General features: G+C 64.9%; 8 protein-coding genes across 8 annotated transcripts; 5 read left to right on the forward strand and 3 right to left on the reverse strand.

Annotated features, from left to right (window-relative positions):
- Window positions 1-411: 411 nt before the first annotated feature.
- Window positions 412-1,426, reverse strand: V1510DRAFT_405172 (uncharacterized protein; the record flags this gene model as incomplete). Its single annotated transcript, XM_066932314.1, has 2 exons — window positions 412-1,384; window positions 1,416-1,426. 2 exons carry the CDS (start codon window positions 1,424-1,426, stop codon window positions 412-414), a joined length of 984 nt encoding a protein of 327 aa, XP_066786601.1.
- Window positions 1,427-2,189: 763 nt separating this feature from the next.
- Window positions 2,190-4,771, forward strand: V1510DRAFT_423548 (natural resistance-associated macrophage protein-domain-containing protein). The gene has a single exon (XM_066934952.1). It carries the CDS (start codon window positions 2,677-2,679, stop codon window positions 4,678-4,680), a length of 2,004 nt encoding a protein of 667 aa, XP_066786602.1. The 5' UTR covers window positions 2,190-2,676; the 3' UTR covers window positions 4,681-4,771.
- A 453-nt stretch (window positions 4,772-5,224) lies between these two features.
- Window positions 5,225-5,920, forward strand: V1510DRAFT_399728 (uncharacterized protein). The gene is made up of 2 exons (XM_066931944.1): window positions 5,225-5,496; window positions 5,526-5,920. The coding sequence occupies exons 1-2, from the start codon at window positions 5,238-5,240 to the stop codon at window positions 5,879-5,881; spliced, it is 615 nt and encodes a 204-aa protein (XP_066786603.1). The 5' UTR covers window positions 5,225-5,237; the 3' UTR covers window positions 5,882-5,920.
- Window positions 5,841-9,166, reverse strand: V1510DRAFT_423554 (P-loop containing nucleoside triphosphate hydrolase protein). The gene is made up of 7 exons (XM_066934953.1): window positions 8,996-9,166; window positions 8,818-8,963; window positions 7,935-8,786; window positions 7,749-7,903; window positions 6,520-7,717; window positions 6,167-6,488; window positions 5,841-6,135 (listed from the first exon to the last, which is right to left on the reverse strand). Exons 1-7 carry the CDS (start codon window positions 9,016-9,018, stop codon window positions 5,907-5,909), a joined length of 2,925 nt encoding a protein of 974 aa, XP_066786604.1. The 5' UTR covers window positions 9,019-9,166; the 3' UTR covers window positions 5,841-5,906.
- A 1,328-nt stretch (window positions 9,167-10,494) lies between these two features.
- Window positions 10,495-12,221, forward strand: V1510DRAFT_423558 (Thiolase, N-terminal domain-containing protein). Its single transcript, XM_066934954.1, has 2 exons — window positions 10,495-11,045; window positions 11,080-12,221. The coding sequence occupies exons 1-2, from the start codon at window positions 10,928-10,930 to the stop codon at window positions 12,153-12,155; spliced, it is 1,194 nt and encodes a 397-aa protein (XP_066786605.1). The 5' UTR covers window positions 10,495-10,927; the 3' UTR covers window positions 12,156-12,221.
- On the reverse strand, window positions 12,153-15,711 carry V1510DRAFT_423561 (GNAT acetyltransferase 2-domain-containing protein). The gene is made up of 2 exons (XM_066934955.1): window positions 15,561-15,711; window positions 12,153-15,451 (listed from the first exon to the last, which is right to left on the reverse strand). Exons 1-2 carry the CDS (start codon window positions 15,615-15,617, stop codon window positions 12,239-12,241), a joined length of 3,270 nt encoding a protein of 1,089 aa, XP_066786606.1. The 5' UTR covers window positions 15,618-15,711; the 3' UTR covers window positions 12,153-12,238.
- A 7,440-nt stretch (window positions 15,712-23,151) lies between these two features.
- On the forward strand, window positions 23,152-23,806 carry V1510DRAFT_423574 (uncharacterized protein). The gene is made up of 2 exons (XM_066934956.1): window positions 23,152-23,380; window positions 23,432-23,806. Exons 1-2 carry the CDS (start codon window positions 23,232-23,234, stop codon window positions 23,589-23,591), a joined length of 309 nt encoding a protein of 102 aa, XP_066786607.1. The 5' UTR covers window positions 23,152-23,231; the 3' UTR covers window positions 23,592-23,806.
- An 18-nt stretch (window positions 23,807-23,824) lies between these two features.
- V1510DRAFT_423576 (40S ribosomal protein uS3) lies at window positions 23,825-25,313 on the forward strand. The gene is made up of 2 exons (XM_066934957.1): window positions 23,825-24,443; window positions 24,648-25,313. The coding sequence occupies exons 1-2, from the start codon at window positions 24,299-24,301 to the stop codon at window positions 25,238-25,240; spliced, it is 738 nt and encodes a 245-aa protein (XP_066786608.1). The 5' UTR covers window positions 23,825-24,298; the 3' UTR covers window positions 25,241-25,313.
- Window positions 25,314-25,817: the final 504 nt, after the last annotated feature.

Raw genomic sequence — 25,817 nt, forward strand, 5'->3', positions numbered from 1 at the left:
AGCCGCACATATAGCCGCTCTGCCCGCAGGGCAGCCACCTCGACGGAGTCGCCGCCGGAGGCACACCCAGCCCGGCCGGCACCTCTGGAGTGGCTGTGAAGTGGCGCATAGCCGCCATATAGCCGCACATATAGCCGCTCTGCCCGCAGGGCAGCCACCTCGACGGAGTCGCCGCCGGAGGCACACCCAGCCCGGCCGGCACCTCTGGAGTGGCTGCGAAGTGGCGCATAGCCGCCATATAGCCGCCTTGAACGCAGCGCAGCCGCCGGCGCCGTCGTCGCCACAGGCGCCCGCCACTGGCGCCACTAGAGGCTCAGGTGCCGGTCTAGCCGAGCGGCACAGCAGCGCGTCGCCATCCCGGCGAGTCGCCGGCTCATGCGTGGTGTGGCGCATAGCCACTACCAGGCACGGCTACCGCGACGCCAAGCCTAGGGCCTTGGCCAGCGCGCGCAAGACCCGCAGCAGGCGGCGGAGCGCGCGGCGCAGACGCGAGCGCTGGACCACCGCGCCAGCAAAGTGCACGGAGCCGACAGTGGTGCCGATAGAGGGCGGAGTGGCGTCATTGAAGCTGACGCCCTCGATCTCGAGGTCTGTCACGCGCACGCCAAACGCCTTGCGGCGGTAGTGCTGCGCCGGCACCTTGAGTCGGCTGCTGGACGACGACTGCTCCGAGCAGAGATTGGCCGAGCCGCAAGCGATGGACGGGTTCGACGGCGTGCCGAACGGGTTCGTGAGCGACGACGCCGCGGACCGCGCGTCCGGCAGCGACGGCACGGCCAGGTGGCCGGCCGCGCGCGGCGAGCACGGCGGCGACACCGGCGAGAAGATCGGGTTGGCGGTGCGCGTGCGCTTGGAGCCGCACAGCTCGCCCATGGACACGCGCGAGCCCGAGCTGGCGTCGTCCGGCACGCGGCGCGCCGCCAGCGGCGCCGAGCCCGGCAGCAGCGACAGAATCGCCGAGTCGTCCGAGAGATCGTGCAGGTCCGGGGACGACGACAGATCCGTGGCCGAAAACGTGCTGGCCAGCTCGGCCGGCCGGGCCTTGATCTGGCCGCGCTTGCCGATCGCGGCCTCCTCCGAGCTGCAGATGTTCTCGAGCACGCGCGTGAGGTCCTCGGCGTCAAACTCGGGCGTCGTGAACGCCGGGTAGTGCATGCCGCCCGAGACCGCGTGGCCGACGTCGGTGTAGTCGTCCGCAAAGACGGGCTCGGCGGCGGGCGCGACCGGGATGTACCGCGGCTTGTCGGCCGAGCGCGAGAGTGCGCTGGCCACGGCGGCCGCGCGCTTGCGCGTGGCCCCGGGCACCTTCCATTGCTTGCTGGTGTGGTCGTAGACGGCGTCCGCGCCGGGCACCTTGGCGGGCGCGGGCGTAAACAGGTCGGACCTGGCGTCAGCGGGACCGGGGACCAACTTACAGGATCGCCATGGTTGCTGATCCAAGAGCCGGGCGCCGGCGCGGTTTTACCGCCGGCAGACAACGGCGGGCGCGTGCGCGCACAACGGCGCGAGACAAAGACGCGCTGGGAGTTGCGCCGCACGTTGTGCGGCGCGTTGGGAGCCGTGCGGCGGCGGGCGCATGCGCGCACAAGCCCACGCCACCGCGCCACACCTCCGTCGGGCCGGTGGCGGGTCGGCTGCGACCGGGTCGCGTGCGCAGCCCCGCACCGGGTCGGCCGCGGCCGGGCGCGGCCGGCCGCGCACGCACGCACCCGACGCCGCGGCCTGCAGCCGCGCCCGACGACGTGCAGTGAGCGTACCACCAAGGTGTCTCGGCGGCACGCGCCTCGGCGGCCTGTCCCAAGCGGGTCCGGGCGCGATACGAGCTGATACGAGCTCGGGTACCCTCTATTTTGCTCGCCGGGTACCTCTATTTGCTCGCCGGGTACCCTCTATATTGCTCGCTGACAATGGCGCGCACGCGATTCGGCGGCCTGGCGCGGACCCACGTCCGCCGGACGGCGCAGGGGCCGGGCGGCATCGGTGGCGGCGCAGCGGCCGTCTGCGTGGCGCCTGCGCGGCGCCTGCGCGGCCAGGTACGCCGGGCCGGGCCGGGCCCGGCGCTTTTCGTGCTCGCGGTGTGACAAGGGCAGCGCACGTGACGCGGCGCGTCCGCGCGGGTAGGACCGGGCCTGAGCAGACCCGCTGCGCGAGCCCGACCGGGCTGGCAGCCGGCCCCTAGGCCCGAAAGCGGGCGGGCGGCTGTGCGGCCGCAGGCCGGCGCGCGGCGCTTGCGCGGATGCCGCATGGCCGTTGCCGGTTTTGACATAGAGCACGGCGTTAGTCCCCAACAGGAACAAAGACCGACGCACCGCCACAAATTCCAACGTCTATTGGTAGCACCCGCGCGCCACACTTCGCCTGTTTTGGACATCTCGCCGTGCTCCTTCACCCGGCCGCAGCGAAAACGCTCCCTCAGAATAGTCGCCCATCGCACAAGCGCTACGCCAGGAAGGTCTCGATCTACTGTGCTCCACAGGCATGTTAACGCAGGAAACGACAGCATAGAGCCATATCGAGCTATATATACGTTTGCATCCTAGCCCCCGTCGCAGCCATCCGTCGGAAGATATATCAGAACTCGCACGGCCGTCGTTCAGTCCCCAGACTGCCAGGAATTGCTGCAGACCCCAGAACCCATAGACAAGACGTGGCCTCTGCTTCTCTCAATAGCCTGCCATGAACTGCCCGACCAGAGACCCGGACCCGAGCGGCCACGCCACGTTCAACCAGACGCCTGCCGCGCTGGACAACGACCTCGTCACCAACCGGTCGACCAACACACTCACCAACGCCGGCTCGCGACCGAGCACCGGCATGGCCTCGCTGCTCGACGATCCTGGGGTCGGAATCGGCGCCCCAGGCGCCGTCTATGACGCGGAGCCCGCCGTGGCACGCGCTGCGCACGCCGGCGCGGACGTCTCGTTCGCGCCGGCTCGCCGGACCGCGACCGACGACTCGTTCGCGCTCTCGGACAAGGCCTACGACGCCTACTCGACCAGCCGCGGCATCAGCGACGACGGCGCGTCCATCTACGAGATGACGCCGTACAAGAACGCGGCCGCGCCGGCTGGCTTCCCGTCCGCGCACGCCGCGACGACGGGCATCGGCGGCAAGGACTACGACGTCTCGGCCGTGAACCGCTCGGCGTTTGCGGACGCCCGCGCGGTCACCCCGGGCACTTTCTCGCCCGTGAGCTCGGCCAACTACCCGTACGGCTCGGGCTCGAGCCACGACTCGTCGGTGCACTACAAGGTGGGCTGGCGCGAGCGCGCCAAGGCCGTGCTGGTCAAGTACTCGAGCTTCATCGGCCCCGGCCTGATGATCTCGGTGGCCTACATCGACCCGGGCAACTACTCGACCGACGTCGCCGCCGGCGCGCTCTTCCGGTTCAAGCTGCTGTTCGTGGTGTTCCTGTCCAACATCATCGCCATGTTCCTGCAGTGCCTCGCCGCCAAGCTCGGCTCGGTCACCGGCATGGACCTGGCGCAGGTCTGCCGCGCGCACTGCCCGCGCTGGCTGTGCCTGGTGCTCTACGTGCTGGCCGAGGCCGCCATCATCGCGACCGATCTCGCCGAGGTCGTCGGCACGGCCATCTCGCTCAAGATCCTGTTCAACATCCCGCTCGTGGCCGGCGTCGCCATCACGATGGTCGACGTGATCATCGTCCTGATGGCGTACCGGCCCAACGGCCAGGTCAAGTTCGTCCGCTACTTTGAGTTCGCCGTCGCGACCCTCGTCTTTGGCGTCGTCATCTGCTTCTGCGTCGAGCTCGGCCACATCCGCAACACCTCCCCGGGCGAGGTCTTCCGCGGCTTTGTGCCCTCGCACGAGATCTTCACGTCCCAGGGCCTGTACTACTCGTGCGGCATCCTCGGCGCCACCGTCATGCCGCACTCGCTCTTCCTCGGCTCCGGCCTCGTCCAGGCGCGGCTGCGCGAGTTCGACGAGGCCCACGGCTTCTACATCCGCAACGACTCGCTCGACGACATCAAGTACCGCCCGTCGGTCCAGGCCATCAAGCACGCGCTCTCGTACTCGATGGTCGAGCTCTGTCTCTCGCTCTTCACCTTTGCCCTCTTTGTCAACTGCTCCATCCTCATCGTCTCCGGCGCCGCGCTCTCGGGCACCCCGGCCGCCGCCGACGCCGACCTTTTCTCGATCCACGACATGCTCGCGTCGACGCTCTCCAAGGCCGCCGGAACCATCTTTGCGCTTGCGCTGCTCTTCTCGGGCCAGTCCGCCGGCATCGTCTGCACCCTCGCCGGCCAGATGGTGTCCGAGGGCTTCCTGCACTGGACGTTCAAGCCCTGGATCCGCCGCCTGATCACGCGCTCCATTGCCGTGCTTCCTTGCATCGCCGTTGCGGGCGCCATGGGCCGCACCGGCATCGCCGACGTCCTCAATTGGAGCCAGGTCCTGCTCTCCATCCTCCTGCCGATTGTTTCGGCCCCGCTCATCTACTTCACCTCGTTCAAGAAGTACATGAGCGTCCCGGTCCTGACCGAGCCCGACACTCCCGAGGAGCCGGGCTCCTTCGAGTCCGACGACCGCCGCGACATGGAGTATGTCGACATGAGCAATGGCCCTATCGCAACGGTCACTGGCGTTATTATTTGGTGTTTCATTGCTGGTCTTAACATGTACCTGATTGTTCTCATGGCTGAAGGCAAGGACTACTAGTCTGCCGTGGGACTGACATTCTTACTGGTTTTACTCCTGGTTCTTATTGATTTCCGCGCACTGTGCGCTTAATAATAGATCGTTTTGCATATCCCGGCGGCTATATGTAGCCGCGGACCCTGTGGCGCATAGCCGCGGTGGAAGGGCGGCTATATGTGTCTACGGAGCGGCGACTGTGGCGCATAGCCGCGGTGGCGCGCGGCGGCTATATGTGGTCGCGGGGGGGTGACGGTGGCGCATAGCCGCCGTGGCGCATAGCGGCTATATGTGTCCGCACACGGGCAGCTGTCGCGCGTAGCCGTACATGTCGCTCGCCAGCACGGCGGACCCTCCACTGAGCGGTCGTGCCGGTGGTGCGCGAGCCTCCGGCGGCGACTCGTCGAGGGTGGTGCCCTGCGGCACTGGACACATGAACGCTATGCGCTGCGGCTATATGCCTGCCCACCGCCGGCCGCGTGAGGCCCGCTGAGTCAGCGCTGAGTCAGCCCGCGCGTTACGCCATCGCTTAGTCACCCGTCTATATCCGCAATTTTTCGCCGCCTCTCGCCACGACCGCAATGTCGAGCTCGGAGCCCATCAACGCCAACCCGAAGATCCTCGAGCTGACGGACCTGCCGCGGCGGTCGCCGCTGGCGTCGGCCAGCTCGAGCCAGTTCCCGCCCACGGAGCTGGACGCGACGCTCCCGCCAAGCACCTACCGGTCGATCGTGCTCTTCGACGACGACGAGGCCATGCCGGACGTGGCCGAGCTGACGGACGACAGCGCGTCCGACGCGGACGAGGCCGAGGACCCGATTGACCAGCAGGAGATCTACGGTAAGTCGCCCGCGGGCGCGCTGACCCAGACCTCATCTCCACAATTTCCGACCCCGAGCACCCGCTCACGCTCGGCCAGCTGGCCGTCGTCAACAAGCCCGACATCACCGTCACCGACACCGGGCGGATCTCGCAGGTCCTGGTCGAGATCACGCCGACGATCACGCACTGCAGTCTGGCCACACTCATCGGGCTGGGCATCCAGGTCCGGCTCCAGCGGTGCCTGCCGCCGCGGTTCCGCATCGTCATCAAGGTCCGCAAGGGCACGCACCAGAGCGAGGGCCAGGTCAACAAGCAGCTCAACGACAAGGAGCGCGTGGCCGCCGCGTGCGAGAACGAGCAGCTGCTGGGCGTCGTCGCCAAGATGCTCTCGACGTGCACGTAGTTTATTTTCGCCTAATACATGTACTTTACAGATTCTCGAGCACCGACAGGTCCATGGACTTGTCCAGGTACTTGGTCACAGTGGGCTCGTCGCTCAGGCCCTTGCGCCGCCGGGTCTTGAGCACAAAGTCGCGCGCCAGCGCCTGGCCGGTGGCCGACTGCAGCGGCAGGACCTTGGCGTCCTTGTCCAGGGGGTCGCCGGGGACAACCTGCCACTTCTGGAAGACGAGCGAGCACATGGCCTGGCCCTGGGTGCTGGGGTCAGCGCGAACGGGGCGGTACTTACGCCACACGCAGGTCGGTCTCGAAGCCGAACGAGTCGATCACCGGCAGCTCGCCGTTGATGTAGTACAGCGGCGTGCCGGGAATGGGCGTGTCCTTGAGCACGTAGCCGCGGCGCTTCTGGAGCACCGTGTACAGCGCCGGCACGCACTCGGCCGGGCCCGTGACGTGGCACGCGTACAGCGGCTCCATCAGCCGCGGGTTCGCCAGCAGGAACGACAGGTAGCACGCGCGGCGCGTGGTCGGGATGATCTGCTGGCCGCCGCGGAACATCTGGTTGGCCGAGATCTCGGCGCCCATGATCTTGAACCGCGTGTCGCGGATGGCTGGGGTCAGCGGCGCCGCGTCGCTACTTACGCTCCTCGCACAGCGGGCCCTCGCGGACGGCCCACTGGAAGCCCTGCTTGACCGACTCGCGCACGAGCCCGAGCAGCTTCTTGTCGACCTCGGACGAGAGCGTGTCGTCCTGCAGGATGTTGGCGCCGGTGTCGTCCGGGCCGAACGACCAGATCGACCGCGCGGCCATGATGTCCCAGTCGTACTTCTTCTCGAAGAACGCGCCGACGCGCTTGGCCGGCCAGTTGATGTCGACCTCGCCGTTCTCGATGTCGCGGCCGATCTCGGGGTCGAGCGGCTCGGCCACGATGCTGATCTTGTTCTTCTTGTTGGCGGTCTCGGTGAAGAGCTGGACGGCGGACGTGTCGTAGACCGTCTCGCAGAACCGCGTGACCGGGTCCGAGACCTTGATCTCGATCTCCGAGTACAGCACGCGCAGGTCGTGCAGCACGCAGTCCATGTAGAGCTCGCCCGTGCCCAGCACGATGTGCTCGCCCGACTCCTCGACCTTGGTCTCGAGCAGCGGGTACGTCTTGTTCACCTTGCGCAGGCCGTCGAGCATCTTGGGCAGCTCGGATGGGTTCACGGGCTCGACCGCGACCTTGAACACCGACTGCGACATGTGCTTGATCGGCCGGAAGATGTACGGGTCCTCGCGCAAGCCCTCGGGCACCAGCGTCGCCGTCTTGACGATCGACGCCGAGATGCCGCCGATCAGCGCCAGGTTGCCGGCCGGCACGGCGTCGACCGCGACCCGGTACCGCGCCTGGTCGATGAACAGCTCGCTCACGGTCGCGTGGCTCATGTCCTCCTCGTCCATGAGCGAGAAGGCCTCGCCGAGGACGCGCACCTGCTGGCCCTTGCGCAGCGTGCCGCTGAAGACGCGGCCGAACGCGTAGAAGTCGGACGCGTCCGACGTCGCAAAGAGCTTGGTCACCTGGACCACTGCCGGGCCGGCCTGGTCGCACGCCTGCAGCGCCTCCGCGACCTTGGTGTCGAGCGGGCCGGTGTAGATGCTGCCGATGCGGTCGGCCGCGGCATCCACCGGCGACGGCACGTGCGCGACAATCATGTCCACCAGCCCGACCGAGCTGCCGAAGAACTTCTCCGACACGATCTTCAGAAGCGGCCGCGAGTTGAGCTTGTAGTCCGCGGGCTTGAGGAAGATCCCCAGCTTGCCGAGCAGCTTGGCCAGCTGCTGCCGGTCCTCGCCAATGGTCTGCCGTCAGCGCCGTCGCGCGCGTACTTACGTGGCCCACCAGCTTGTACAGCGGCTCGAGCACAAAGTGCACAAACGACCGCACGTACTCGCGGTCGATCGGCTTGCGGCTGAACTTGCGCGACGTCTTGTTGTAGTAGACGTCGCCCCACAGCCGCGGCGCAAACTCGTCCGCGTTGATCCCGCCTGCCGTCAGCAACGTCTGCGCCCGACCTACCGTAGAACCCGCTGTACATCTGCGCGAACGACGCCAGCGAGAAGCACCAGCCCAGGCTGGCCGACGCCAGGCACACGTTGCCCAGCTCGGGCGACAGCCGCACGCGCGACCCCGGCATCAGCTCGGTGATGCACGCGTTCACCTGCTCGATGCAGTACCGGATCTTGTAGTACGCGTCCGCCGGCGGCAGCTTGAGCTCGAGGATCAGCCGGTCGATCTTGTTGACCACGAGCGTGATCGGGATGCGCTCTTGCAGCGCGTGTTGCAGCACCTGCCGCGTGTTGATCATGACGCCCTCGACCACGTCCACGACCAGCACGACGCCGTCGACCAGCCGCAGCGACGACGCCACCTCGTCCACGAAGTTGACGTGGCCCGGCGTGTCGATCACGTTCACCAGGTGTGTCTTGCCCTTGCTGCTCCCGAGCAGCAGCGACATGGCCGCCGACTTGATCGACAGCCCACGGTTGCGCTCCAGCACGTGCGTGTCCGTGTACCGCACCTGCTCGTCCTGGCGCTTGCCCTCCGGCGCCCGCAGCAGGTGCGTCTCGGTCACGAGCATGTCCATCAGCATCGTCTTGCCGTGGTGCATGTGGCCCACGATGGCCACGTTCCGCAGCTGCTCCGGGAACGCCATCAGGTCCGCCGCGTACTCGCGCGAGAACAGCACCGGCGGCAGATCGGCCTCCTCGATTGTGAATCGCTTGGTCTTGATCGGCGCGATGATCGGCTCCGACAGCGGCTGCGTGTCCTCCTCGTGCGTCACGGCCTCGACGTCGGCGCCGTAGACCTCCGACGCGGCCGGATAGTACTGCTTGTCCTCGTGCAGGACGACCGTGGTGACGGGCGCGTCTGCTGTCAGCACGCCCACGCGCCTACTCACCGTCGACCTGCATGGCCTCGGCCTCATGCGCGCCCGCGATGTCATCGATGAAGTCGTCGACGTCGTCGATGTAGCCGGCGGCATCGTCCGCGGCAACGCCGCTCTCGGCGTCCGAGTCGTTGGCGTCGCCAATGAAGTTGCCGAACCTGCGGTTAGCTGCGCCCGATCGCACGCGTACTCGTCGTAGAGGCTGTCGTCCATTGATGCAGGCTGATCTGGCGGCGACGCAGATGCGGCGCTATGGATGGAAAAATTGCAGTTACCCGGCTCGTGAAGTTGGGTTGGGGTTGGCACGGCGGTGCGCGCCGGTGCCCGCCGCCGCTGGCTTCGCGTCGATTGCCCGGCGCCGCCGCCGCCGGGCCGCGCTGCGACATGCGACGGTCGGCCGGCTGAGACGCGGCTGCGATACCGCGGCCCACCTGGACCGCGTCAGACGGCGGGTAGGCAGCACCAACGGCGACCAACGGCCTCCAGCGGCCTCCAGCGGCCTCCAATGGCTCTCGTGCGGCCCCAAATACCCCAATCGCTCCCAGACCCCGCCAGGCTGGCCAGGGCCCGGTGCATTGGGCCATGGTCATGCGCGCTAGCGCACAGTCGCATGGCGCTCGGTCGCGTCCCTTCCGCATAAGAGATCCGCGTCAGAGAGCCAGCCCGCAGGCCGGCAGACTGACCAGGCCGACAGACTGATCAGGCTGGCAGGCTGGTCAACCCAGCAGGTCGTGCATGTGGCCGTCGAGCGGCGTGCCACGGTCTCTCTTTAGGGTGCGCCGTCTCAGCTCCCCAAAGTTCTCGCTGTTCACTACGTCATGTGCACGCAGGCACAGCCAAATCGCGTACTTAAGCCATGGCAATCCATGACACTGGGTCAAAGCACGTATCTGCGCCCCTATCCGGCACCTGCATTAGCGCCGTCAGCCGTCGCCGTACCAACCTTGCCGGTGCTAATCTTTGGCCGGCTCCTTCCGGACCTTCCGCAGGCCCTGGCCGGGCTCCGGCAGGGCCCCGTAGCACGGTGGAGATCCGGCCTTGCCGGCATCGGACGCGGGACTAGTGGCATTGACCGCGAGGTCCCGCGGCCGCGCCGGGATACGGGCACCGCGCTCAGCAAGCGCCAGGGCGCGTCACCAGCAGGCGCGCCAGATCGCTGCGCCAAGCAGTGCAGCCCGCGGCCGCTTCTATCAAGCGCCGGGTCCGATCTGAGTCAGTGGTGATTGCCTGCAGCGGTCTCAGCCACTGGGCTGCGTCGCCCGGCCCCCGTCACCACGGCCCGTCTTGCACGGTGCCGGCACATGCGGGGCATGATTCAGACGAGGTAGTCTGATCTGGCGGCGTGTATATCAGACCGGCCGCGTCCGGGGTGGCCTCTGGCCGGCGGGGCACCAGACCCGCCCGCGCCAGGCCCGCGCGGCTTCTACGCACCCCCCAGGGCGCACCAAAACTACCCCGCCCATGGTCCCTGCGGCCACCCGTGCGCGAGCCGCCGGCGCAAGAGCCTCCGGGGAGCGTACGAGTGCACTGCCACGTACGTCGGCGGCGCGTACGCGGCGGCCGCGGCCTGTTGGCGGCCAGCAGCGGCTGGAGCCTGCCTACGCGCGGAGGTGTTGGCCTGGCGACAGTGGACAGATCACGCCACTATAGGCCGGGTAAGGGCCGCGACAGCATTGGGGCGGTGGTGGGGCCCAACAAGCGCTGCGCCGGGCGGCGCGGCGCGGGCGAGCGGCCGGTAGTCCGCGGCTGTAGCGTGCCGCTGCGCGTTCGGGCGGTGCGCCGACGTGATGGAACGTGCTTGACACAATACCGGCGCCGTGGGTCAGCGCATCCGGGCTGCTGGCGTGGCCACGGCGCTACCGGCGCGTAGGAGCGAGCCGCCGTGCATAGACGCACAGACGTGGCGCGACGGTGCAGGTGCGGTCGCAAGCACCGCGTCGCGTCACAGCTGCGCCGGTTAAGGTTCGTGTATCCATTGTCCTGCCAGAAAAAAGGTTCGGGAAACTTTGGCGACTCAAAAACTCTGCGCTCAGACGGCGGCGCGGTATATATACACTCTCCGGCGGAGCTACGTCCCCGTGCACTTTTTTGCTCTCCTGGCCTACTCTTCTGCCCTGCTACCATGGTGTCCAACCCCAACGACGTCTACATTGTCTCCGTGGCGCGCACGCCCATGGGCTCGTTCCTCGGCGGGCTCTCGTCGCTGTCGGCGACGGATCTCGGCGTGCACTCGGTGAAGGGTAAGTAGCCGCGGGCGGGCCCCGCTGACGGCAGCCGCGCTCGCCAAGGTCCCCCAGATCGAGCCGTCGGCCGTCCAGGAGGTTGTCTACGGCAACGTCATGGGCGCCAACCTCGGCCAGAACCCCGCGCGCCAGGTGGCGGTCAAGGCCGGCCTCGGCCACGACACGATCGCCACGACGGTCAACAAGGTGTGTGCGTCGGGCATGAAGGCGTTCATCTTTGCGACGCAGACGATCATGACCGGCAACGCCGACATTGTCGTCGCCGGCGGCTGCGAGTCGATGTCGAACGTGCCGCACTACGTGAGCATGCGCGGCGGCCTCAAGTACGGCCCCGGCGAGCTCGTCGACGGCATCCAGAAGGACGGCCTGCGCGATGCGTACGACGGCAAACTGATGGGTGACGCTGCCGAGGTCTGCGCTGAGACGTACAAGATCTCGCGCGACGCGCAGGACGACTACGCGATCGGGTCGTACCAGAAGGCGCAGCAGGCGCACGCCGACGGCAAGTTCGCCGCCGAGATCGCGCCGGTCGAGCTGCCCGGCTTCCGCGGCAAGCCCGGCAAGACGGTCGCCGTCGACGAGGAGGCCGCGAACCTGAACGTCGACAAGCTGCGCGCCGGCCGCACCGTCTTCAAGAAGGACGGCACGGTCACGGCCGCGAACGCGTCGCCGCTCAACGACGGCGCGTGCGCGATCGTGCTCGTCTCGGCCGCCAAGCTGCAGGAGCTCGGCCTGACGCCGCTCGCGCGCGTCCGCGGCTGGGCCGACGCCGCGCACGCGCCGGTCGAGTTCACGACCGCGCCGTCGCTGGCCGTGCCCAAGGCGCTCAAGCACGCCGGCCTCACCCCCGCCGACGTGGACTTCTACGAGTTCAACGAGGCGTTCTCCGTCGTCGGCCTGGCCAACACCCAGATCCTCGGCCTCGACCTCGCCAAGGTCAACGTCTACGGCGGCGCCGTCGGCCTCGGCCACCCCCTCGGCTGCTCCGGCGCGCGCATCATCTGCACGCTCACCTCGGTGCTCACCCAGGAGAAGGGCAAGATCGGCGTGGCCGCCATCTGCAACGGCGGCGGCGGCGCCAGCGCCGTCGTCATCGAGGCGCTCTGAGCGAGCCGGCCTCGTGTACATAGCAGCCCGTGCGTCTAGGAATAATATTTCACAATGCCTACAAAACTTTTGTGCGGGGCCGGCTACTGCCGCCGGCGCTTGCCCTCGGCCCCCTTCTTGCCATGCTTCTTCTTGCCGCCCTCGGCCGCCTTCATCTCCTGCTGGTAGATCTCCTCGGCCGACTCGGACTTGCGCTTCTTGGTGCTCTTCACCGGCACCACGCCGTCGCCCGTCTTGGCCATCTTCTTGGCCTGCTTCTCGGAGATGTCCCACTCGGTCGGGTCGGTCGCGATCGCAAACTTCTGCAGGTCCAGCGCGTTGATCAGCTCGCGCTGCTTCTCCTTCATCGCGTTCAGCACCTCGTCGCCGCCCTCCTGCAGGTCCTCGGCCAGGCTCTGGCCGACGGGCGCAAAGCCCGCGTAGTCGTCGTTGTCGATCACGTCGTCGTCCGCGTCGGGCGCAAAGTCCTCGTCACCGCCGGAGACGGCTGTCGAACTTTTTTTTTCGCCGCCGTCCTCGTCCGCGATCGCGCGCTCGAGCACGGCCGTGAAAAACGTCGAGACCTTGCGGATGATCTTGGCGAACATGGCCAGCACCTGCGACGACGGCAGCTTGAGCTCCTTCTCGAGGTCGGCCACCTCCTTCTTCTGGAGGCCGATGCCGAGCAGGATCGTCGCCTGCACGGCCGACAGCTTGACGTCGTCGTCCGCGCGCGCGCCGCCCGCCACGGCCGTGTGCCGCAGCCGGTGCGTGAAGTACAGCTGGGCGATGGCCGGCAGCAGGTCGACGATGACGTGGTAGTCGAGCAGGTTGTTGGCGTACGACTCCAGCCGCTTGAGGTCGTACGGCGAGAACAGGTCGTCGAGCTGGGCGCGCGTGAGCCCGCCCGCGCGGCCGTCCGCGTTCGACTCGAGCACGGACAGGCCCATGATGCTCGTGAACTTGCGGAAGTCGTACGCCAGCAGCGCCAGGAACCGCCGGTGGAAGTCGGCCGTGAAGAGGTCGAGCCAGTCGGCCGCGCCGGCCACGCTGCGCAGCGACTTGACCATCACCACCGTGTGCTCGCCCGTCAGCTCGTTCGCCGTCTGCCGCAGGTACACCGGGTGGAACCCCGCGCGCTTCCAGAACTTGTGGAGCTGCTGCGTGATGCCGAACGACACGCCCATGTAGTGCAGCCGGCTGGCCGGCGGCGGCTGCTCGGCCAGCTTGAGCAGCAGCGGCGGCATGCTGCGCGCGTCGCGCACCTTGATGACCTCGGTCTGCAGCGAGCTCTCGATGTCGTCGTCGGTGACGCGCGCGACGGCCGGCTCGGGCGCGGCCTCGCGCATGTCGGTGAACTTGCCCTCGTAGTAGTCGCTCAGCAGCTCGAGCGCCTTGCTGCCGTAGCCCATCTTGGCGTAGTCGGGGTGCGTGGCGATGCGCACGACGCGCGCGCCCGAGAGCGTGCCGAACTCGTTGTCCTGGAACTGCTGCGACACGATCCACGGGATCAGGTCGCCGCCGGCGCGCTGGCCGCGGTTCAGGTTGTTGATGATGCTCTGCTTGGAGATCTCGCCCTCCAGCGCGACCTGCACCACGCACAGCGGCTCCGGCAGCTTGCCGGCGCTCTCCTCTACCGGCGGCAGCAGCACAAACAGCTGGTGCGCCGGCGCGTCCGACAGCAGCTGCAGGTCGTTCGGCGAGTTCTTGTAGTGGCTGGCCACGTACAGCGCCATCATGCGGTGCAGGAACGCCTCCGACACGGGGTGGAACGAGAACAGCGTGTCGCGGTTGACGTGGTAGAGCGTGCACTCGTTCGGGTGCGGGAACTTGGCCTTGGCGCCCGCGGCCGACACGGTCGCGTCCAGGCACAGCAGCTTGTTGAGCCACTTCTCGACCGTGTCGCCGGGCGCGTACCGCACCGGCTCCGACAGCGTGATCTCGCGCAGCGTGCGCAGGCCCATGCCCGACGAGTTGCTCACGTGGCCGTCCCGCGCGGGCTTGCCCGTCCGGTCCGCCACGACCTCGTCGCCGCCCTTCTTGGCCAGCCGCGACTGCTCGCGCAGCTGCTGGATCAGCTTCAGCGACAGCGCCCGGCCCGTGCCCTCGTAGCCGTTGATGGTCGACGCCATGAAGACCAGGTACGGCCCGATCAGCTTGCGCACCAGCGGCAGCGGGATCGCGGCCGCCTCATCGATGATGACCAGCTCGGCCTGGCCGAGGACGTGCGCGTCGCCGGGCTGGATGTACTGGATCGACTGCCGGTGGTTCTTGAAGATGTTGACCCGCGTCACGGCCTTGTCGAGCTCGGGGTCCGTCGACTGCAGGATGTCGTAGTCGAGGTGCTCCTCGTACGAGAGCGCGTCGAAGCCCTTGAACACGAACTCGAACAGCGTCTTGAGGTTGGTCGGGCTCGGCGACGTCACAAAGATGTTCGAGTACCCGTGCGCGACCGCGGCCGCGATCGCCAGGCCCATCGCCGCCGACTTGCCGCGGCCGCGGCCCGCCGTCAGCGCCACAGTCGACCGCAGCGTTTTCTCGGCGATGGCCTCGGTGAACGACAGCACGGCCTTGCCCTGGTCGACCGTCTTGGCCAGCGCGACCAGGCTGCCCGCCGGCTGCAGCTCGGCCGTCGACCGCTTGAGCGCGCGCAGCTCGCGTTCTGTCGCCGACAGCGCCGCCTCGTCCTCCTCGTCGTCGGCCTCGGCCGGCGGCGGCAGCGCCTTGACGTTCTTGGCGCCCGAGATCGGCAGCACGTTGAGCTCGTCGTCCACGACCAGGCACGACTCGCACGACCCCAGCGACAGGATGAACCGCTCGTTGAAGCGCGCGACCAGGTCGTCGTGCGCCTCGGTACGGTACCGCGAGTGGATGTCCATGGTCATCGTGTACAGCTGCTTGAGCGACGACATCGTCCGCAGCATCAGGATCACCAGGCCGCCGCCCTCGACCGTCTCGATCGTCCGCGCCAGGATGTTGGGCGTGATCGCCTCAAAGTCCTGCAGGATGCACATGCCGTACGTGTTTCCCAGGATCTTCTCGGTCTCCTTGTAGTACACGTAGCGGATGTTCTGCAGGCTCACAAACAGCTCGAAGGGGTCCTCCGAGTTGGCCTCGCGCACGCCGCGCTTGACGTCGCGCTTGATCTTCTGCTCGCGCTTCTTGCGGTGGCTCGTGAACCCCATCAGGTCCTTCTTGTACGCCCAGAGCACCGACTTGTTCATCTTCAGATCGGCCGACGACAGAATGTAATGCAGGTTCGGCAGCTGATCCCGGGCGTGGTCGCCGATGATGACGAAGAAGCTGCGCTTGCGCTCCTGGAGAGGTCAGCCACTGTGCCGGGCGCACGACGGCGGCCGGCGGCCGGCCGGCGGCGGTCTTTGGCCGCCGCCAGACGATGCGCCGGTGCGCTTCGTAGCCACTTACCTGCACGCCATTGCGGATCAGCGTCGGGATTCTCGAATCAATTGCCTTCTTGACCATGGCTGTGCTCGGTTCTATGCTCTCCAGATGTCGACCTGGCGCCGGTTGCGTGTGGCGAGCTTCTACGGTCCAGTTGCGTCTCGAGAGCTTCGGGTCGTGCCAGCAAAAAAATTTTGGCGCCGGGAGGAAGAAATTTTCTGGGGCCGGGTAAGCCAGCCGCGCGCGGTGCGGCGCTCGCACGTGATTTTACACGTGACCGGCCCGTCACCGGCGGTCACACCGCGTTCACATCGTGATCGCGGGCCAGTCACACCGACCGCGCCAGATCACGTCCGCGCGGGTCACGTCCGCCCCGCGGCGCCAGGGGCGCGCTACGCTCGTGTCCGCTTCCGCGCACCCGCCCGGCCGTGATCGGCCGAGGACGCGCCTGACGCGCGCACCCCTGCGCAACGTGCCTGACGCGCCGCCACCGTGCCCGCCGGCGCATCGGCCGCACCCGTGTCGAGGTTGTATGTACTAATGGCTGTGTATTGATCTATACATGCCTGTTCAACAGGCTACAGAAACCAAAAAGAAACAAAAGAGAGCCGTCCAACGCCAACATATCCAAAAAGTGATGTTTTGAAAACTTATGCGAATGTACCACAGTACAACGTGCGGGGAGTGACAAAATCGTAATCTTAGCAAAAGCGCAGGACCAAAGAGGTCCCCAAGAAAAGCTCACACAGCATAGCTGGAGCGGCACCCCGCGGCGCGTCGGCGCAGTCTGTTCAGATGTTAAGGCAGAGCCGAGCGGTCAGCTGGCGCGCTGCTTGAGGCAGTAGGGGCACATCATGTGCTGGCAGCGCTGGCAGTCGTACCGCGTCGAGCCGTGGATGTTGGCGCACTTGCAGCAGTACCACTCGACAATGGTGCCGGCCTCAACCGGGCTCTTGGCCGAGATCGCGTCACGGCCAGAGCCCGACGCGGGCGCGGTGTTCAGCGGGTACGCGAGTGAGCGATCTAGCGACATTGCTGAGGTGTGAGGCGGGTCAGGGGGCGCGGGCGGTTGGGCCTGGTCACCTGCGGCAGGCTGATCTCGTCCGGACAGGGCGGCGGCGGCGTGAGCGGACGGTCTGAGGGGACCGTGAGTGTCTGACTGGGGGGGCTGGTCGCAGGACCGGCCGTGGACTGACAAAGGAGTAAGCAGGTGTAGAGAATCGACACGTCTGCTCTCGGGCGCCTATATATATACAGGCCTGGCGGATTTCTGATTACACCGAAACTATGGTGTAGGAAATGTTTGATTAATATAGTAAATTAAACAGCGTAATTAGGTTTAGTCTTGCAATGAACGGCAGGAAACGAAGACAGGTAAAACGGGACGGCCAGAAAAATAAAATGATGGGCAAAGTGATGGGCAAACAGGCTGACGATAATCAGCAAGACAAGAAAAAGGAACAGGTTTCAAGGCTATGGGGTACTGCCGCCCAGCTCGGAGAGATGTGTAACTGGTACTCACAGTTTAACGCCGATGTAGACTAATACGACGGCCACGGCGCAGAAAGTATGAATGAAACTGTAATGGCCCAAATTACTGGATACGTCCGCGTACCGCTACGGGGGGGCGCGCATATTACGACGGTACCCGGGTGCAGTAGACTGTTACCCGTAGTCGCCTAGCGCACTTTGTCCGACCTGATCTACCCCGATCGGGCGCACTCTGGCGGCCGGGCGCGGTCGGCCGTCACGGATCGTGGCACGGCCGTCACGGCTGGTGCCGCTCGTTTCTTGCCGGCGGCCTCGAGTGATTGCCGGGAGCCTGCGGTGTCCTCCACGCCGCACGCACGCCCAAGGCGGGGGCGGGCCCTCTCGCACCAGCTGCGACGTGGGGTGCATGGGACCGGCAAGCGCTGGCACGGAGCCGCGAGATCGGTGCAGCGCGCGAAAAGGAGCATGCCACGAAAATCTGGTGTCTAAAACCCGGAGCGGCGCACTTGTCCCATCCCGGCTAGCGTCGGCGGCAGCCGCTGTATCTGCTGATCGTCGTTATGCGACGCTGGACTTACCGGAGCTTGCGGAGCGCTGCGGAGCACCACCGCGCCGTGCGCAGAGCCGCCGCCAGTCGGCCGGCCAGGCGCCGGTACCGCCGTAGGGGCGAGTAGCCTGGGGCAGCGCGGCCCCGGCGGGCCCGGGCCTAGTGCCGGCCCGTCGGTCGGCCAAGACCAGACGACCGTGGCTGCTCTGCGGGCCTGTCGTGTCTGCCACGCACGCCCGCTGACACCCTCGGCCGCTGGCCATGCCGGGCGAGGCACCAGCACCAACCAGCACCAGCGCGGCTGTGGCCGTGTCCGTGCCCGCGGCCGCGCCGCGGGCAGCGGTCTGCTGCCTGCGGGCGCCACACCGCCCGCGCCGGCGCCGTCGCTCAAAGGCTCGAGCCGATGCGGCGCCAGCCCGGCCCGCAGGCCTGGCGTCTTGCACCCGCGCGCGCTCGCGCATGCCCCAGGCCCGCCCAGCCGCCGATCACGGCCGGCCGGCCGGTCGATGCGCTGGCTCATTAGCGTCCACGCCGACCGCTGTCCCGGCCGCTGCGCCGTGTCAGGTGGCCGGCGCGGTGCCTGCTGCACGTGCCATGCGTCGTGATTCGGTTGTGGCGGTGCGCTGCGGTGGCCACTGCCCAGTCGTCCTGCTGCATCTCCTGCGGCCACGGCCGTCGCTACTGGACTACGATTCCTCAAACGACCAAACGACACCGACGGCTGCAGTCCGGCCGGTTCCGCAGCCGCGGCCGCCGGCGGCGCGCGCCCGGGCTGTGCGGGCCACAGCCGCCGCCACGGCCGCCGCCATGGCCTCGGCGCCGGCATTGCCGGCCGTGGCCGCAGCCCGGCTGGGACGCCCGGATTACTCACTCGCGCGGGCCACGCTGTCGCCGCGCGGCCCGGCACTTGCGTGATCCGCCCGGACATAGCCTCCCGTAGTCCGTAGGGATCACGGAACGCCACGACTGCCGCGGCAGAACCGACAGCTGCAGCGTGCCGGTGGCCGCGGGCCTCCTGGGCTGGCGCCGGCGCTCCGCCGGTTTAGCAGGTGCCGTTCGGGTGCATGACCTACCGACCTACCGGCTAACAAGAGCCGTACGGCGTCCGCCGACGCTCTGCAGCCGATGCCGGCCGCCACACGCACCGACTGCCCGACCAGGCGTTGGCGTCTGGGGCGCAGAGGATCCTGCGCCGCCACTGACCGGGCCGCGGGCCGCCGACCGTGCCACGCTACGCCACTCCAATCACGCCGCCTGATCACACCGATCACACGGCCAGCTGTGATCGGCGCGCGCCCAGCCGCTACCCCCATCGGACGCGGCCGCGCCCGCCGCCGTCCGCCCACGCTTCTGCCGGCTCGGCAACGCCGCGCCGCGCGCGCGCTCTTGCCACGGCGGCTGCCTTGCGTCTAGTGCTGCGGCCTAGCACGCCGCCAACGGCCCCCCCCTAGAGGCTGAAGAGGGGTACCGCCAGTCCTGCAGCTCTGCGCGCTAACCAAAGTGTCCGCAGGCAGCCAATGCCCCCGGGCCGCATGCTAGTCGTCTGGAACCAAGACTAACATACCGCGCGCCTACGACGTCCGCCCTGTCGCCGCCCGTCGCGAGAGTCCTCTCGCGACACAGCCCGTCGCACGCTGCTGCCCCGCCTGACACGATGGGGCAGCCCGCAGCAGCCCGACCTGGTGCCAGACACCGCCTGCATTAGCGCGCCGCCCAGCGTTGCGCGACGTGCGGCACTTGCCTCATCGCGCTAGCGTTACCCCCGTTGCGGTACTTGTCTCGCGAGCCACATTGCGGCCAGCAAATTAGGGCCACGCGTGCTCGGCTGTGCGCTGACAAGTGCCTGGTGCGATCTCCACTACAGATTTCGTTACCCGATCGGACATGGATCTGGCTGTTCTCGTGATGCGCCCTCGATCGAAAACGGTCCGCGCCATCCGCATACTCTGGCAGGTTCCATCTCTACCCGGACATGGCCAGATCTTTCCTACCCCGCCGCAATTTTTTTCGTTGACGTTCTGTCAACACCCATCAAACTAAGCCTCGTCCTCCTTGCCGCCCGCCATCTTAAGGTTTGACCGCTGGCGGGACTGTCGGCCGTCCCGGCCAGAAACGCGACGCCCGGATCCACATCCGCAGCACCGCTGCCGGTTAGCCCCGGCAGCTCGTCGCCGCCAGTGCCGCCACGTTCCGTACCTTTTTTGACATTCCATCCACGTCCACAGACCCACCCGCCCACTGCCCAAACCCACAACCACGGCCATCGCCGCGCTGCCGCTAGCGTTTGTTGCGTGGGTTTTGTGGAGCGGTGGCGATCCCGCTGATCCACGCCGGTTCGGCGCCAGCTCAAGCGAAGCGCGTACGTTGGGGCCCCCACCGCGGCATCGCCGGCAGGCCGCATGCGGTGATCCAGCCGGGCTGCAAGCCGGCCCGTTTGGTACGCAGGGGCCGGCGATTCGCGAGTCCTGGCGCCTGCCTGGCTGAGTCGCTGCACAGCCACGCGCGCCGCAACCGCCGCCCCAGTCTCCTCCGCCTCCGCTCCCGAGCCGCACACGCGTGCAGCCTGCACGTGGCCGCACGCGTCCGGCAGCAGCCCGCAGGTACCCTCGCCCTCGGCTGGCTCGGCTATTGTCGGTAGCCGCCCCGCCCGCCGTCCAAGCTCCGGTTGCGCCCCGCATCCGGTGGGATGGCTCTACACGAGCCGGCAGGTTCGCCATACTAGTCATGTGATGCGTTCGCTGGCACGAGTTGATGTCGCCCCAGATGCCTGCTGGTTCTCGCTGGCACCCGCGCCTGCGCGTTAGCGAGCCGTAGCCTGGCCTCGCCAGCGGCCTTGGTCGCCCACGGCTAGTTGGCATGCGTCGTCGTGATGTCACACGCCCACCTGCTTAGACCGCTCGCAAATTAGCACCTGGCCGACGGGCCGTCGGCGCTTGGCCATTGTGTCTAGCCTTCGGCCGCGGCCATAGGGTTGGTTCGGCCATCGCGCCGGGCGGAGGCTGTCGGCGGAGTTCTCCGGGATCGGCCGTCCGATCCGCGTTCCGATCGCAGCCGACGGCCGTGACAGCCGTCATCGGGAACAAGTGCCCATCACGCCGTCGCCGTGCGAACCCGAGGACGCTGGGTGGGCCGCACGGGCCGATCACCGACGATCCTTACCGACGTGACTAAGCGCGTATGACGCCCAGTGCCCCAGACAATGCGCATACTGGCCTCGTGTCTGTTACCTGCAGCATCGCTTCGGACGCGGCCTATCAGTCATGCTGCGGCCGGCGGCCATGGCGTCGCGCCGACGGCTACACGCATGCAGCTACTTCAGGACCCGGTGCCAGGATCCCCGCTGGCTGCCTCGCCAACAAGTTTACTCCGAACAGGATGACAGCTGTCGTCAGCCTAGCCCACTCGCCGGGACGCGCCGCACGTGTATCACGTGACTGCGTGCATTCGCGGTAGCGCGTCATGGGCGTCTCTAGCAGCGCCGCGTCTGAGCCACGCAGTAGTGGCGCAATTCACTGCCGATCATCTAGGCCAGACCAGCAGCAGCACACTAATCAGTCCTTGATAACAGCGCTGCAGAGAGAGTCCCCCAATTTTCAGTCAACGAAGACTGGTTTACGTTGGGGTGGTCCGCGGCTTTTGGTACGTGGCCTGCTCTACCCAGTCACCGGTTTCGAAATGGCTGACTGGGCGGCTGGAGACTCGCCATTTCTCGGTGACCAGAGCAACCCGACACGCCATATTTTGCTCGTTCGAGCCGCCGTCCAAGCTTGCGTGGGCCTGTTCTTGGGCTCTTAGTAGAAGGCTCACGCCAGCTTGGCGCCAGTCCACCAAGACGAGCCGCGCCGTCTATCAAGCTAAGCCCTCCGAGGCGAGTGACCAGAGGCCGTACAAGCACGCACATGTTGTAGTATACGATGCAAAAGTCTTGGCTGTTGATGACTGTATGTTTGTAAAAGGCTGTATGTTTGTAAGAGACACAAGCCGCGGCCACATCCTCATCCCGCGACATTTCCGGTCAACCTGCATGCCCTTGTCGCAGCCAGATAGTCAGCGCTCCCGGCTGGTGCTGCTAGAAAGAGACTGCTCTCTCAAACACCGCCGAACTGCTGCCATACCGGTGCCGTACAGAACGTGATTCACTCTGTATGGCTGAGTAAATTTCCTAGCATTCTCATAGCACTGCCTCAGCCCTGCCTAACTAACAAGGCACGCAGCGACTGGATCGCAGGGAGCGCAAGCGCGGTGCCTCAACGACCGTCTCTCCTGTGTATGTTCAGCACTTCGTTGGCAGACATGCCGTGCGACCACCAACGGTATTTGCCTCCGGCGCACAGGGGCCAGTTGGACTGCGCGCCTGTGGTCTAGTGCCTGCGGCGTGCGCCTGAATGCGCCCGCAACGCTTTCCATGCCCGGTCGAAGCCCTGGAGCTGCCGTGGACGGCGCCTCCAGCCGAGCCACTAAGCTGATCTGTATCAAGCGTGTTGTCGCGCCTCCCGCTACCGGCGTAGGACGTAATGCTTACGCTCTACAAGTGCTACCCGACCTTACTCTACCCAGAGACCTGCGACATACGGACTCTAGGGCCAACGCTAACGAAGCGATCATGGCCAACAGATCACTCGCATTTACTGGCGGCCGACCAGTGCAATCAAAGATGCAGTGGTCGGTCGGCGCCGGTCCGGTCTCTCGGTGTTTCCCACAGGCACCCCTTTTCCTCTGATGCTCAAGGCTGTCGCATGTATTCCCAAGATCGGCCCAGATCCAGCCAGCCGGGACCAACCACAGTTTTGGGGCTCGTCTGTACCCAGCTCAGGCATGCCGACCCAGAAGGTAGGCCAGTGGCGATCATCTCTTTGCCCGGGTGCCGGCGCCCTCGGCCCCGCCGCACCTAGTGTCCGTTGCGGCGGATCCAGGAGGGGTCACAGCCAATGCGCGTCCGCAGACGGCCCGAGCTACGACGCGGCGGCCGCGGCAACGCCTCAGCTAATCTCTGCTAGCATGGTATCTGCCCAACTCCAGCATCGTGCTCCCACAACCAGCGCGCTCCGAGGCAAGGCTGGTGAAGTACCAGCCGACTCGGGTATGGCCTTCATTTTTCCAGTCCCCTGTCAATCAAAACTCCGCAGTCGGTGTTGTTTACTGTGTTGCGCCGAAGGGGCGATTATAGGTGGTCCTTTGTGTCGGTTTGGGCCTTCGACACGCGTAAATTCCCAATAAGGGGATGTGCTAATAAAAAAATAATTTCAGATGGTCATAAACGGCTAGCCGCACTGTGGGAAATTGAACCTCCAATTTGCACTACGCTGTTCTTGCTCTATACTTAACCACATATAGCATTTCTTGAATGCACTAAAAACAAATACTACGCTTTCGGTGCTCCCGTACGGCAGCGACGGCCACTCGAGCAGTTCCAAACATAGCATTATCAGCGATTCCACGGGATACATGGGTTTCCCGCCTAAACTGCATTGCTCATGTTTTGCACACAGGTTACACGGTCGCATCGGCTCTCCTTGCTCGGCCGGGACTCAATTATGCCGGCGGTATAAACATCCTGAAAAAATACATAAGGCCGGCAGCCGCCCAGTGTTTCTTCTCTATCCAAAACACTCATACATTCGTTTTCTTTCGAAATCAAAACAAATCAAACCATCACAATGCGTTTCTTCGTCGCCACTCTCCTTATCGTCCTCCTCGCTGCCTTCGTCTCGGCTGAGGTTGACAAGCGTGCCGTTACCACCGTCACCACCCTTGAGACCATCACCTCGTGCCACTCGACCGTGACCAACTGCCCGGCCCGCTCGACGTAAGTATCCCTACGGGGTTTCGTATCATGAATGGTATCTAACAATCTTAGCTACTACGCCAACACCACCTCGACCCCCTACTACGCTAACGCGACCAACACCACCACCCCCCCGATCGCCACCGCTACCGCTGGTGCTTCGTCGATCCAGGGTTCGTTCGTCGCCTCGGCTCTGGTCGGTGTCGTCGGCATCCTGTTCTTCGCTATGTAAGAACGCCCAAGCTATCTCTTTTTTGATATCTTGATGAGGTTGGCCTTCTAATGTAATTATAATGTTGGACTAGGGTTAATTAGAATCTAATTATTTTCTTTACGTTCTTTTATTATTTCATAACTTCTGAGATGTAGTGATTAAAAAAAAAAGCAATGAGTGCGCACTCTTCAATTGCAAAAAAAAAATAAAGACCTTTTTTTTTTTTTTCGAAATTCTTGGACTAGTTCGATCGTAGATGCCCGCTTGTTTTGTGGAACATACAGCGTTTAGCCTTACGCGAGCTGTAGTGTGCGGGACGGTCGATATAATCAGGCACTGGTGTGCAGCTGGCGTCAAAGTCACGTGAATGCGCGGGTGTGCCTGCACGTGTTGCTGCCGGGACAGATGAGATAGTCACGTGAGCATAAATGCCTACTGCTCTAGATATTTAGTGCAAAAAGTAGGGCTAAACCCTGCCAAACGTTTATGTGACTGCGTTTGTCGCCACTAGCGCTATGCATGCCATCAAGCGTGCCATACCCCAAACACACGCCTTTAGGCACATAGCTCTAAAATCTACTTCTTTGCGGCATATACCTGTAGTTTTTGATCACATTCACCCTTCTGCTGCTACTCTTCTCAAATCTTTTCTTGGGAAGCTGTTTTTATCTCATTATCACCGACCAACTTTTCGGATTTTCATACACATCCTCTAGATTTTCAACATGCCTATCGAGACTTCCAACAAGAGAAAGCACGTCGCTGACGGTGTCTTCTTCGCTGAGCTCAACGAGTTCTTCACCCGCGAGCTCGCTGAGGAGGGATACTCCGGTGTCGAGGTCCGCATTGCTCCTCTGAAGACCGAGATTGGTATGTATGAAAACTGCAGGCCGGCACACACACACACGAAACCAGCATAACGGACTATTGCAACGAGTGCTACTGTTTGAAAGAGCTCTAGGGCGTAAATGGCAGACTCAGGATCGTAAACCACGTCTTCTTTCGGACGGGTGCTGTGTGTTGGTGCTGGCCAGCAGAATTTTTTTTATCAGCTCAGATTGCTAACCTACGCAGTCATCCGTGCTACCCACACCCAGGATGTTCTTGGTGTCCAGGGCCGCCGTGTCCGTGAGCTCACCTCGCTGATCCAGAAGCGTTTCAAGATGAAGGAGGGTGGTGTAGTTATCTACGCCGAGAAGGTCCAGCACCGTGGTCTGTGCGCCATCGCCCAGGCTGAGTCGCTCAGATACAAGCTCCTCAACGGTCTGGCCGTCCGTCGTGCTTGCTACGGTGTCCTGAGATTCATCATGGAGTCGGGTGCCAAGGGTGCTGAGGTTGTCGTCTCGGGCAAGCTGCGTGCCGCCCGTGCCAAGTCGATGAAGTTCACTGACGGATTCATGATCCACTCCGGTCAGCCCGCCAGAGACTTCATTGACACCGCCACTCGCCACGTTCTTCTGCGGCAGGGTGTTCTCGGTGTCAAGGTCAAGATCATGCTTGGCCACGACGCCGACGGCAAGCTTGGCCCTGCCAAGACTCTGCCCGACAACGTTACCATCATCGAGCCCAAGGAGGAGGAGCCTATCGAGGAGCCCCGGAGCATCGACTACCTGCCCAAGGAGCAGCCCCAGATTGTCCACGAGACTGTCCAGCCGGTTGCCGCCTAAACGAATTTAAAAAAGCATAGTTTTTTATTTGTTTTGTTGGATTAGTAGTTAATATATGTCTTCCTACTCTTTCCTTGTGTACTCGACGACCACCTCTTCCTGCCGTTTTCGCGCGCATCTCTGGCGCGCGTCTGGCGTTTTCGTATTCACGCGGCTGTCTACCTGCAGCTGGGTCCACTTGACGCATGTGCTACTGCGGACGTCGCGGGGTGGCCATTATTGTCACCTACTCCCGGTAAACGGCCGGGCCCGACTACATCGCCCGTCGCGGTGCCCCTCCCCCCTCCAAATGGCCCTGGAGAGGACTACGCAGCAGTCACCCCACCCAAAATTCAGCTGGATTTGGGCATCGGGCTATGGCCTGGGCGCCCTCCCACTGCCACCGCTGAGCCTTTCAGTAGAGTTGCTGCAGCGCTACCTATAGCGAGGACGATCTTCCATAGTAAAGCATAGCGAAAAAATTCCTCCTCTCTTCTTTACACTTCCTTTTCCCTTCCTTTCCCTCTATATTTCAGACCAAAATATCCACAGTAATCTCTATTCCAATCGAAATTTTGGTAGATTGCCAGACGCACAA

The sequence above is a fragment of the Dipodascopsis tothii genome, assembly GCF_038497935.1.
Source record: "Dipodascopsis tothii strain CBS 759.85 unplaced genomic scaffold V1510scaffold_48, whole genome shotgun sequence".
In the NCBI taxonomy this organism is placed as follows: Eukaryota; Fungi; Ascomycota; class Lipomycetes; order Lipomycetales; family Lipomycetaceae; genus Neoaidaea; species Neoaidaea tothii.

Coding starts and splice junctions, on each gene's coding strand:
- V1510DRAFT_423548 (XM_066934952.1), top strand. CDS start 2,677: ATGAACTGCCCGACCAGAGACCCGGACCCGAGCGGCCACGCCACGTTC.
- V1510DRAFT_399728 (XM_066931944.1), top strand. CDS start 5,238: ATGTCGAGCTCGGAGCCCATCAACGCCAACCCGAAGATCCTCGAGCTG. Junction 5,497..5,525: donor TGACCAGCAGGAGATCTACG/GTAAGTCGCCCG, acceptor GCGCTGACCCAG/ACCTCATCTCCACAATTTCC.
- V1510DRAFT_423554 (XM_066934953.1), bottom strand. CDS start 9,018: ATGGACGACAGCCTCTACGACGA. Junction 6,489..6,519: donor GGGCCCGCTGTGCGAGGAGC/GTAAGTAGCGAC, acceptor CGCTGACCCCAG/CCATCCGCGACACGCGGTTC. Junction 6,136..6,166: donor GAGACCGACCTGCGTGTGGC/GTAAGTACCGCC, acceptor CGCTGACCCCAG/CACCCAGGGCCAGGCCATGT.
- V1510DRAFT_423558 (XM_066934954.1), top strand. CDS start 10,928: ATGGTGTCCAACCCCAACGACGTCTACATTGTCTCCGTGGCGCGCACG. Junction 11,046..11,079: donor CGGCGTGCACTCGGTGAAGG/GTAAGTAGCCGC, acceptor CGCTGACGGCAG/CCGCGCTCGCCAAGGTCCCC.
- V1510DRAFT_423561 (XM_066934955.1), bottom strand. CDS start 15,617: ATGGTCAAGAAGGCAATTGATTCGAGAATCCCGACGCTGATCCGCAAT. Junction 15,452..15,560: donor TGATCCGCAATGGCGTGCAG/GTAAGTGGCTAC, acceptor TGACCTCTCCAG/GAGCGCAAGCGCAGCTTCTT.
- V1510DRAFT_423574 (XM_066934956.1), top strand. CDS start 23,232: ATGCGTTTCTTCGTCGCCACTCTCCTTATCGTCCTCCTCGCTGCCTTC. Junction 23,381..23,431: donor AACTGCCCGGCCCGCTCGAC/GTAAGTATCCCT, acceptor TAACAATCTTAG/CTACTACGCCAACACCACCT.
- V1510DRAFT_423576 (XM_066934957.1), top strand. CDS start 24,299: ATGCCTATCGAGACTTCCAACAAGAGAAAGCACGTCGCTGACGGTGTC. Junction 24,444..24,647: donor TCCTCTGAAGACCGAGATTG/GTATGTATGAAA, acceptor TAACCTACGCAG/TCATCCGTGCTACCCACACC.